Source organism: Pezoporus wallicus, unplaced genomic scaffold (genome assembly GCF_028554395.1).
Source record: "Pezoporus wallicus isolate ANWC-B61680 ecotype Strahan unplaced genomic scaffold, APGP_CSIRO_Pwel_v1 contig_6787, whole genome shotgun sequence".
NCBI lineage: Eukaryota > Metazoa > Chordata > Aves > Psittaciformes > Psittacidae > Pezoporus > Pezoporus wallicus.
In genome coordinates this window covers 118,992-131,554 of record NW_026636951.1, presented here as the reverse complement: position 1 = coordinate 131,554, position 12,563 = coordinate 118,992, and the positions used below count along the sequence as shown (strand labels likewise).

The 12,563-nt window shown below is 45.1% G+C and overlaps 1 protein-coding gene across 1 annotated transcript in view; it reads left to right on the top strand.

Annotated features, from left to right (window-relative positions):
* The first annotated feature begins 1,102 nt into the window (after positions 1–1,102).
* The window catches only part of ENTPD1 (ectonucleoside triphosphate diphosphohydrolase 1), a 31,132-nt gene continuing 19,671 nt past the window's right edge, over positions 1,103–12,563 (top strand). Inside the window, exon 1 of the mRNA XM_057402261.1 lies at positions 1,103–1,296. Within this exon, the coding sequence (XP_057258244.1) occupies positions 1,281–1,296 (16 nt within the window). The 5' untranslated portion in view covers positions 1,103–1,280. The remainder of the gene's footprint in view (positions 1,297–12,563) is intronic.

Here is a 12,563-nt window from a genome sequence, read left to right as displayed (position 1 = left end):
CCCTCTCCTTGGGGCAAGATGTCTGGAAGCTGGTGATGAGCTGGATCATGTCCAGCTGCAGAGAGAAGCCCCGGCAGCAGGAGGGTGAGTTGGTAAAAGTGATACCACTGAGAGGGGAACAGGCTGTGGCACAGGCAGGGCATGGCAAGTGATGCTGAGAGCAGCCTGTGCTCCTGTGACTTCACTCTCCGGGTGACCAGCAGGGAAGGTGCTGGGAAGCTGGTGGCCCCTGCTTTGAGAGAGAAGTGAAAGAGCAACTTCCTTTCCTCTTGGTTTGCAGCCACCAAAAGGTGGTTGGCAACTTCCTTTGGAGTGGGAGGCTGACAGATCCACAGGCGGGAGCGTGGGGGTATGTACGGTGCCTAGAACAGCGCCTGAATGTCAGAGGCTATCAGGAAAAGTTGCTGAGACTCTTGCAGCACTGTTCTGTATTTCTTATTTACAACCTGGAAGGTGTGCAAGGGCTCAGCAGGGGTAAAGGGAGGGAGAGGGGCCCTTTCAGGCCTTCCAGGCAAGTAGTCAAAATTGGCTCTTTCCTGACGTTCCCCAGGAGATGCACCCAGAGATATCAACTCATGCTACGGGGCAGGTAGGTGCACAAGGTGACTTGTGAGCAGTTATTGCAAATATAGCTGCTTTTGTATTGGGTTTTTGATGTTTGTTTGGTCCTTTTGGTTGTGGGATTTTGTTCTCTCTGTGGGCAGGACCTCGTATCTGGAAACAAGGACGGTCATGTTTTCTCAGGACAGTTCTCTCTGTACCTCACTGACATGGACGAGATCTACTCAGTCTTCTGCAATTTAAAAAATAAATGAAATTAAAAAACAAAGGGGGGGGTGTGACACGGGACACAACAGCGCCACACCAAAACTAACAACATACTTTCTCTCTGCAGCCAGAATGACCTCTTTTCCCCGGACCTGGAGATGAAATCCTGCTTCAGACCGCGGCCCCAGCGCAGCCAGCGCCGGCCGTCCCCTCGGGTTGCCCCCGGGCACGCACCGCTCCCTCCGGCCCAGCGGAATCCCCCGACCCGGCGGAGAAGCCCAAGGCGCTGGTAACGCAGCAACGCGGAGGTAATCAGTGCCTTAAGGAAAGCAGGAGGTCAGCCTGCAAGTTAGATGGATTGAGTCATGTAGAGTTAAACTAACCCCTCCCACAGCCATGGACCACTAAAGCGCCCATTTTCATGAGCACCTCTCACTAAGGCGGCTCAGAGCCGGCAGAGCCTGAGAGAGGAAGAGGGAGAGAGGGGGAGGAGGGAGCGAGCACCGGCACTGATGGACGAGCCAAAGGGTAAGGAGAGGAGCGAGCCGCTGACCTTCGGCAGCAGCCCCGAACCCCACCGCGGGGGGAGGCAGGGCTCGGCGGGGCACCCCCGGGGCGGCGGCATCCCGCGGCCGGCGCTCGGCGGAGGCTCTGCATATTCATGAGGAGCTCCTTGAGATGTGCCACTCAGGAGGGAGCTGCGGCTGCGGCATCCCCGGGTGGCGCGTCCCTCCCTCCGCGCCCGCGGGGCTCTGCCGGCGGTAGGCGAAGGTTCCGCGGGGGAGCTCGCCCGGGTGGGTGCAGCCTTGCCGCAGTCCTCCCCCGGCCAGCATCATCATCATCAAGCCTTTGCACTCCCAGCCGTGTCTGAAGCGACAATGTTAACTTGCGATGGAGGGGTGGGGGGTGGCCGTTGGGTCCCCGGGCGTGCAGCGGGGCGGGCGGGAGCGAAGGCTCCGCGCCGGCGTCTGGCAGAAGTTTGGCCGCGTCAGTGCGAGGGATTCCCTCCCCGCCGCGCTGGGGAAGAGCCGGCGGTGCCCGCCCGGAGCCGGGGCCGAGCTCCCGCGGCGCCGAGAACCGCACTCAGCGCATGGTGGGGTCAAAAACTCAGTGGAAGTACCGGCTGTAAGGAAACCGCGGTGGAAAGCCGTAGCCCCGAGGTTGGAGGAATTGCTGTGCTGCCTACGAGGGGCTCTCTGTGCGTGGGCTCCGGGCCAGAGCAGGCTCGGGAGAGGGGCATCCCCCTGCGAGCCCCCTCGCCTTAACTGCGACCCTGGGGATCGGGGAGGGAATCGGCATTACCTGGAGATGTGTGTTGCACGGTAATCTTTCTACGAGATACACGTCTTGTACTAGGGTTTGCCTTTTATAATTAGGTGGCACGGTGCACGTAGCAGCACTAGTCGTGCTTAACGTTTGGCAGAAGCATTACCTAGTTTAGCATCAGCTTTTGTCTATCTGTGCCTTACCCTCTGTTTATGGCAACTTCTGCAGCATGGTCCATCCTTCTATACTGCTGACAGTACTGAGCTCTGTGTAGGGCTTTTAAATACAAATCAGGAACTCAGACAAATAGGCAAGAAGCAGTAAACTGGCGAAAGATCTGGGCAGAAACTTTGCCTTTAAATTGAGTGAGAAGCTTAGGGGGTAATAGTTTACACTATTTTGATAGTTTCTTGTTCAGTACCAGGTGGAAGTCTCTCTCATTTATCATTGTTATGACAACAGGGAATCAAAATGTGGTATTTTTTTGGAATAGATAAAATTGTAAACTAGACCTTTCCAAGTTTTTAATTTTGTAGAATGTAATGTATGGCATTTGAGGGAAAGAAGCATTTTCTCAGTCTGACGTACATCAAATTTAAAGCAAAGACTGGCAGAAGGAGAAGGTTAGCTCATTAGTTTATGCAGTCATGAGTGAAGCTGGAAATATTTAGAAATAATCTGCCTCTGCTGAGAAGGGAGATAAGAATAGCTTTGAAAACAGTCTTTAAAAAGTTTCATTCTAAAAATGAAATATAATGCATGAACAAAGATGTCTTTTTTCTAGTGAGGTAAGGAATCACAGAGAAGAAACTTAGACAATGAGAACTGATTTAGCAGAGGAGCAAATGAGCCTTCTTTTAGAAAGTGGGATTTTAAAGAAACAATGAAAATGAAGAAAGTCGACAGCACTTGAGCTGATTGCAGAAGGCGGTGATGGTGTAAGAATGGGCTGACCTGCAAAACATGCAAGTCATCTTGCAAGAGCCTAATGAAAATTAGCGCAATAAATAGCAAGAAACCACATTTTGTGTGTGGGAGAAGAAAACACGAGGCAGTGTTTTTGAAAACACCTCTTGCAGTATGTCTTCAGAGGCAGCGGTCAATAGGCTCAGCTCAGGGGAGTCCAGGACAGGCAGTTATCTATCAGCCAACAGGAAAGTTTCCACCTTGAAATGAGGCATGAATGCACACTGAGGGCATGTCCTTTCATCAGAAAGGAATTACTAGGGAGTGTTTCAGTGAGAGACCTGTTTCCTGGGAGTCTTGTCCACAGGGACATAACAAACAGGCTTGAAATGCTATTCTTCGTTTTTAGGAAGCCTGTATTTTAAATACTGATCCTGTCAGTTCCGTCTTGAAATTTGGATCAATATGCTAATGCAGCCAAGGAGGATATTCTGTTTGGGGTGAGCAGCAGAATTATACAGAGCAACAGACTGTGTTAGTTATCAGTATGAATACCTTCATGGGCAGAAAGTGTGACAGTCTGAAAAAAAATACATTACTGAAAAACATAGGAGGGCTTCAGTCTGGGGAAAGAATGATACTGATCTCGTGCAGACAGCAGTAAAAAGCAGAAAGCCTTCTAATATTTATCATTTTTTACATAAAAGGTACTGGCAAGAGGTAGTAACTCTGATTTGGAGCTTCTACATACATGATGAATCAACCTCCACTGTTGTCTGACTCCTCTCTATGGACCAGTGATTGTTCTGGCATGGAATGGTAATAAACCAAAATGTGATAGAATGAAAAATGAGGATAACTTCGGCTAGTTCATTCAGGCAGTGAAGGCAGCAAATAGAAGTTAACCCAAGTAAATGGAATGGGACAAAGAGGAAATGGAGAACATCTGACAGAAAACATGGAGTGTGAATTGAGGAAGATTATTCTGAGAAAGTGAAGATGTAAGGGGAAAATCCAAAGTTTGCAGGACCAAGCACAATTCAACGGAGGCATTGTGTGTGCTTTAGAAACAAAATAATGTATCTAGCAGTTGTATAAGGGTAAGATTTTCATGATGATGCAGGAAAAAAAAAAAGCCCACATAATTGCTGGTTGAATATTCTTCCAAATTTGGGGGGATAAAATGAATTCCAATATGGAGAAATATTTCATTTAATTATTATAACTAAGTAGCCTGTTCTGAGTATTAATACTGGGGCAGTGGGTAGAGTTGGTGATAAAATTTTATAACAGCTTGAAATTAAATGTTCTAAATACTTACTGAAAAGATTTATGCTTTATGATGTTAATTTTCAACAAACTAGAGTAGAACACTAGGGACATCCCAGGCAATGGGAAGGATGCTTTTGTTTACCCAATATCCCAGCAGTATGGCACTGGATAGCCTATTGCCAATTTAGTTTTATATCAGTTCTCTCTAAATTACCTGGTAGGTCTCCCCAATAATTAAGTGTAATGGCTAGTTTGATCATGTTCTTTAATTTTGTAGAGGATAAGACTTGTCAAAGTAGCTTTCAGAATAGTGTTGTAGATAGAAGTGGGTAACACTGTCAAAATGGATAATGGACATAAACGCATCAAAAAGAAAAGTATCAATTCCAGATGGAAGTAATCTGTGCAATCATATGGGTCTCCTCAAGTGAGTATATTAATCTGCATCCTATATTAATCTGCATCCTGGAATGGAGATAGCACTGCCTATAAGAATCTGCAGCAAGAACTTTAAGGAATGTGTTCCTTTCTTGGCTAAAGAATGCATCTGTAAGGAGGAGGGGTAGTATTTCAATACTGATAGACCTTTTAATTTGTCTTTGCTTTCTTGAAGACTTCTTTTTTGTTTACAAACAAAAAAAAATTAACAAAATAGACGTTAAATAAGCCTGGTGTGATCCTCATTTGGAAAAAACAGGCTGTATTTTGTCTTGCACATTATCACTACTAAAGTCCTCTTCTTGATTTATGTCTTCAAATGAGGCTGGAGGCTTATCAAAGTTTTAGGGGGGAGGGGAAGTATTCTTTAAAACCAAGTGAATATTGAATAAATATAGGTTGTAAGTTAAGGGACTTCTAAGGACCAAAATCCTTGATTCTTAGGAACCACCTCATGAAAGAGGAGCTGGAAGAACTAATCTCAATGGGTGGTATTTGATAGCCACAGGGCAGGTTATGAGTGCAGGGCTGGGAAGGCAAGTCGTCCTTTATCTGGTCTATTTTCCAGCTAATTATTTGCACATTTTATTTTTCAGAAATAGCAAATGTGGTTGAAAACAATAAATATTAATATCTCCCATGTTTAAACTTCTCCACAGCAATAGATGTATTTCTGATATTGTTCTGATTACAGTCTCCCTATGACTCTCCAGCAAAGAATGAGCTAATGGATTGAGACCTGAATAACAACAGACCCCAAAAATAGTTATCAAAGGAAATCATTATTAAACAGCTGTGTTTTCAGAGGTATTCTGTAAGAGGCCTGATGGCATTAGACATTCTCAATAATGATCTAAAAAGTATAAAATCATTGCTGATTTACAGATGGAGTTTGTCAGTACTAGGAGGACCAGTACAAATACCAATTAAGTCAGAGGAAAAAGTCTAAAGAAGCCAAGAGTGGTTGGAAACATAAAGAGCAAATAATAGGCTTCAAGCCAAACTTGTAAAAGCACAGCTAATGCAACTCCAGGAGGAAAATTGGACATTCAAATACTGAATAGACTAGAAAGATTTCTGGACAATGTTGTCCGGAAAAAAATCTGGAGAGGTGTGCATATGTATGCACACATCTGTATATATATCTGTATCTGTGACATCCATAACTTACAGTTTATTTGCTTTCTTATATTGGATGCAAAGCTGCATTACCATGGAGGGAGAAGGTTGTTCTCTAGTCAACCTTACTGTGACCACTGCAACCTGTGTTTGCCTCTAGACTTGTAATTAACCAGAAGTACATAGAAAACCCTCACGGAATGTCTCGAGGGAAAAGAATAAATGTAAGAGGTGGGACACCTCAAAAGGGAAGGGTTACAAAAGCTGTAATAATTGATAAACTTTTTGGCCTTTTCTAAGTTGTATAACAGGTTTAGCATGGTGCAAAAGTGTCAGGCTTGGTCACATTCCTTCTTTTTCTAAGACATCTTTACACTTTTAGCATCTGTGAGGTTGGGAGCAACTAGCAAACCTGACTTTGAGGTTAATGCCCCCTGGCTAGGTATTTTGTACCATTTTACTAGCCCAAGGCTCAGTGACAGTATTCCATGGAGCTGGGAGTGTGTTGAGGCAGGAGTTGGGTTCTCAGCTTGAAAATGAACCTCTGTTTGAGGTGGTTAGGATGTGGTTAAGGACAGAAGTATTTAGGCTGAACTTTGGGGTAAAGTGGATGACTTTGAGATTATTGCTGAGATGACTTTGGTTGGGGAGCTAACTCATGAGGGATTAGTATTGCTTAAGACTGATCAAACTTGTATTATAAAATTCTGGATCATGTTCACAAGAGAAGCACCCCTGTTCGTTTTCTGAAAGATGAGCTGGATGGGAACCTCTTCTTAAATTGTATTCTTACGGTTTTGTCAGATACATGTGAGGACTGACTTCATCTTTCAGCTCAGTGGAAACTTCCCCTCCCAAGCAGGGCTGAAGCTTTATGGCAGACACTTCCATCAGCATTTTCTAGCCACAGAGCTGTTGCCAGTATGCTCACTTGGGGAATAGCAGAGCCTAAGGGTGCACTTCTACAGCCAGCGTAATTTGACATAAATCTGTGCTGCTGAAAGAGAAAAGGCGTCTGTCCTTGACACTAGCCATGTTCTTTTCTTCTGCAATAACTTTCAGCTCATCTGGCTTGAAAGCCAACACCACATTTGTCAGCGTTCTGGGAGAACAGAAGGAGGAAAGGTTAAAAGTCACTCAGATTAAGGTTACTGGGGGGGGGTCTTCACTGTAAGACAAGGAGTGACACAAAAACAGCCCTGTGCTCTGAAACAGTGCTGCATTAGCAGTACAAATTAAGAAATGAGTTAAGGGAAAAAGTGTGAGAGACCAGATGGAAGAGAACAGAATCAACTAAGTGCACTCTGAACAAATTCATCTGCTCACGTCCTCTCATGCATTAGCTCTCCCCAAATGTGGCTGGAAAGATAAGTTCCTAACCTGCTCTTGGGGCTCCTTGTCCCTCTGTCCCTTGCACTGTGCTGGCAGTTCCCATTCAGGGGCGATGCAGGCAGTGTAGCAGTCACTGCTGTCACTACTATGTTAGTGCTCAGCCACCACCAGCAGTCCTACAACTCTGCTTGTTACAGTTCTTATCTGAATCCTTTTGGGTTTTACTGATCCCTTGCAGCTTGAAAAGAGCTATCCATGATACGCAGAACTGCTTCACTGTCTGCCTTCACATTGCCTTTTAAATTCCCCTTGTAATGTCAACATACTCTGTAGGTAGTGATTAAGTTTCTGGTACAAGGAGACACGTGCCTAACAGTTTGACCCACACTGTCCCATGCTCCCTTGGGACCTCCATGCAGCTGCACACTACATCTCTTCTGACCAAAAAAAGTAACCCTTATGTGGTGACTGAATGGTTTACAGGCTGAGACTTGCAGCTCTGAATGAACATTTTTATTTTTGTAAGTACAAGTTAAAGGCTTTTAGCTTAATTTGTATTCTCTGCTCTGTTTCTGATCCTCCTGATAATCTTTGCTCTGATCATATAGGGAGGTGACTGCTAGATCATTCCTGGGGGAGAGGGTGAAAAGAAAATGGACCTATTTTTACAGAGGAATGAGAATTAGCTTGTTTTTCATTAACTATCTGCAATCTTGCAGCCAAAGCTCAAACCACCAGTGGCCTTTGAGCTCTGTGCTGGCTGAGGAAGGTGAGTCAGCATCTCAGGACAAAGAAACCATCTCCACACCTCAGTTGTTCACAGCAGTTTTGTATGCAGCTCTGAGGACTCTCAAAACAGCCGAGCAGCAGGAACTGCTGTACAGCTGCTGCGGTTTCTAACGTTCCCTAGTAGTGACACAGCAACTGGGGGTAGGGGAGGCAGCAGCCTCTGCACCTTCCTCCCTGGGCTGTAGCAATAGGGGGAGACTCCTCCAAAATTGAGGGATGTGGAGAATTAGGAGACTCTGCAGCTGATAGGATGAAAACATCCACGGTGCATGGCAAAGGCCAGGGAGTAGGCGTGCAGCAGGAGGGATGATGGAGCTCTGATATAGAGTATGGGCTTGGTGGTGGGGACAGGTAACAGAATGGGATTTGTTCCTCTGTTGTCACTTCCTCCTACCTGCTCGTTGCCAGAATGGTAGCAGTTCCTGCCAAAGCGAACATCTGCTCTTTGCCAACATCAGCCCTTAGCTGCTGGTTCCAGCTGCTTTGTGGGAAACACACTGGAAATCTGCAATTTTGCTTTGAATTGAATGTGCCAAATAAGTTGATATACAGCTTCTATGTATTTAATCTTGCTTTCCTGAAATAGTATAGGAAGCTTGCTGCTTGTCAGCTTTGTCTAAGACTACAGTAAACACAAGACCAAGCTGAAGCTGAAAAGAACTTTACTGCAGTAAACCTGATTGTCAGGCTCATGTTTACACGACTTAGAAATACTGTTGTGGCAAAAAGTGTGAAAGCCATAAAGGAAAGAATGTTCCAGCAGTGTTGTTTAGGATTTATTCTGTCATTAACCAGAGAGAATTAAGACCTTATTTTTAAACAAATTGGTTACAAGTTTAAAGATTAGTTTAGCAATTGGTTTTAACACCTGAAGGATTGAGCTACACATACCTTGCCCGATGGAACGGATAGTCAGACCACTGATGGTCTGCACATGCTGTCTCATGATGCTCAGCCTGACCACAGAACTTAACTCACCTTAACAGTAGCCTGATAAAAGGAAAAATTAGAAATGGAATCTGCACTTACACAAGGACAAGGTAAGATTATGGAAAAAAAGGTGGGATAGTCCCTTACTGTGCCAGAGAAAACAGGAGTTAAGAGAACCTTTAAGCTTCAACTGTTAAGCTAAGCCTTTGTACTTCATCTTAAAAATAGTGTTTTACAACAGAACCTGGCCCCATGTATGAACTTCTTGTTAAAGACAGTAATTTCACAGTTGCTTTTTAGGTTACAAAGCATGTCTCAGCTCCAGAGACTAGTAATTTCTCTGCCAATTTAAGGACCTTCTAGTGTTGTGGCCACTGAGTGTCTGTGTGAATGCTAGCTGGATCCCATATGCCTTGCTGTGAATAGATGCCCTTCTGAAAATACGGATCTTGGAGAGCTTCTTCTGTGCTTTTACTTCTCAGGAGACTGTAACCATAAATACACATTGTAATATATTGCAGACCACATCTCAGGAACTTCTGGTGTGGTGTAGCAGTTAGTCTTTAGGTTTACTACCATTTCCTAGAGATTATATTTAACACAGCAGCAGGACTGCCGTTAGTCCCTGACACCTTTATAAAGTAGTAAGCAATTCTCTTCAGTCTACTGGTTTCTGCTACTTCCTCCTCTGAAGTCAGACTCTGGGAAGGAAACACAGGGAATGCCTTCTGTCTTGCTACAAGGCTCTGCTGTCTGTGTTTCTCTTCGTCAGCACGTTTCTCCTAACCTAAATGATATTTTCCATTTTTTCCCCATGTTTTTAAAGTTGTAGCAGAACTACATATATCTTGTAGCACAAGTCTTGTGTGTGCTTTACCAGATCAATAATCTCCAAATTGCTATTAGTCTGGCAAAACATGAAAGAATATGTCAAAATGACAGAAGATGAATTTAAGAGTAGGTGTAGCCAAAGCATGCTGCTCTTTCTCCGGACCCTGGGAACTCTGTCTCTCTGCAGGAGGGATCATGTTGCAAGCCCTGGCTCATGAGAGCTTCCCAGGGTGGATGAGGTGGTCCAGAGACAGAGCATAAGGCTGGCTATCTGCTGCTTCCTTGTGCTTTTTCATCAGATGGAGCTAATGGTGCTGACCTGTGTAAACTCCTTAGCAGTATATACGGGTGGAGAGTACTGCGACAAGTTTAATGTTATGATTTGTTATTAGGGAAAGGCTAAGGTTCAACAGACAGAAAAGTATGATGGTTGGCTACAGCACTACCTGTTTGGTATTAGCTCCCCATATGTTGCGGGCAGACAGCAGTGCTGAGAGCTGGAGTCAGCTGTGAAAGCCACAGAGTCACGGGGAGCCTGGGAACAGTGGGAAAGCAGTGAGGCAGTCCTGGCCTTGCTTGGTGTGTATGTGCTGAGAGAAGGCTGGACTCAAGGCTGTGACATGAGCATGAGAAAATGTGTGCACACAAAAGCCTCCTTGTGAGTCTTACGGCTCTGCCATGGGATAATTGCAGCTACCCTGTCCCACCAGGAGCTTTATGGGGGAAGCTGAGGTTAATGCCAGCCTTGCCCTGCCACCCTGGCCATAGGAACACTACCAGGTCTGCACTACATTATTGACAATGGTCTTGCCTTGTATTGTCACTGGGAGCTGCTCAGCATGTGACAGACTGAAAACAGCTCCAGCTCTAACATTGTCAATGAGATCTGTAAACTGACTAAAATCCCTTGTTGTGAGTCTGGTAGTGACACCCAGGGACAGGCTGCATTGTTCCTGTCTTGGATTTCAGCATCCTTTAACTTCTAAGAGACCACCTCTGGTGCTGCACTCGTGCATGTTGTGCCACAGCTCCAAGGAGGAGACCTGGCTACATCCAAGCATCAGAGCTGCATGCAGGAGCAGACCCCAGACCAGCCCTTCAACCTGCTTCCTTTGCTGTTATTAGTCCCTCATAACCTAACCAAACCAAGGAGACCTTTTTGCAGCTGTGATGATGGCATGTGAAACAGAGGTCCTGGCACATCATGCATGAGACAGGCATGCAGCTGAAGAAGCAGAAATACTACAACTGGCCTGAAGAAAACACAAATAGAAGCGTATGTGTGTGAGAGAGAAGACTAGAAGGAGCAACAAATCATGGGTTAAAAGAATGGTCTGTGTTGATAAGCAAGGATGTGACTGACTGCACTAAAACTGGGTAAACGCTGACAAACGTGGTGTTTGCGACAAGCTTGGCAACCTGCACCCTGATAAGCCTCGCATGGATGGTCTGTCAGAAGAAGGCGTGAGTGCTGATAAAGTCCCCATGCAAATGACTCTTTGAGTAAAAAAAAACTGCGCTCTAATGACAGATGGATTACAGCAAGGTCTCCGCACATCCCATGTGCAAGTCCTCCTCCTCCTCTCCCAGCAGGAAGGCAGACTGTTGGAGTTAAGGCACCCGAAATGAAGGGGGAGAGAGGGGAAGGCACTACCTGTCCTAGGATTTTGGGGGGATTGAGGTAAGAGATTTCAAAGCCAACGGATCATGCCGTAGTAGCTGTTAGGTCCTAAAGATGGCAAAAGATCTGCTCAAAACTTTGTAGCTTGCCACCAAGGAGAAACCCAAGGGGTGGGCATCTGGCAACCTTGGTCCCACCTTACATAGGATCCTACCAGAGCACCTGGGTGAGCTCGGTGCCTGAGTATGGGAGGAGTGAGCACGGGTGAGAAAATGAGCGTGACTGAAACCATTTATTGAAACATCTTCCTGTTCCATGAGGTCTTGTGCTGTTGCTACATTAATTTCCTGCATCATAGCGACATTAAAAACTACTCCATTCTTAAATGATAAAAAGGTGAGAAATCTTTATTTATAACTGGTAAGCTCATCAGAGTTTAAGAGTTGTGGGTTTTGGTGTGATGGGTGGCACAAAAACGTAATCATCAGGTCCAAACTGAGCTGTGAGAGGCTGAAACTGATACGGCAAAAACATGAGACAAAACAAAACTGGAGGGCAAGGAAAGCTGTCTGATGCTTTCAGTGATGGAAGGTGCAAAGCTGAAGGTACTCACTAGCCTTTTACCTTCACCATTCCCACCCAAAGTTGACATCCCATGTGTCTGTGTAAAGGGTGAGCAGTCACAAGCCCAGGAGGTGACCCACTGCTGAAAGTCATCTGAACAAGAGTGCTGTGTGTGCTCAGCCAGTTTATAAATGGATTTTAAAGCTATGGCTCCCACATCTGTTCTGAGATGGCAGCCACACAGATTTCTCTTTGCAGAGTTACCATAAAGCTCCTATTTGTCCTTCAGCCTGCTAGCTCTCATTTCCACACTTCACATCTCCTTAAGCCAGCCCCACCTCTTTGGGATCAAATCCTGCTTTCAATTAGTGTTATTGTCCGTATGAGTGTCTGAAATACGAGTTATTTTTCTCCTGGTTTTCTTTTTCCAAGTTTTATTGTTTCCTGTGTAGGATGGTGGTTTCCATAGATACCTTGGATATTATTTATCTGTCCACCCTGGATGTGCAGTTCCTTCACAATGAATTATACTGCACTTTGCCACTTCTGCTTGACACCTTTGATCCTTCATCCATATTAGTGCTATACTGAGCATTTTAATGCTGTTGTTCTAGCATGTCTTACCATCTTGATATCTTATCATCTTATCATCATGTTGCCTTGTGCTTTTACATACGGCTTTCAATCCACATGATAGAAGTCCTGTCCCAGCCAGTTTTAAATTAAA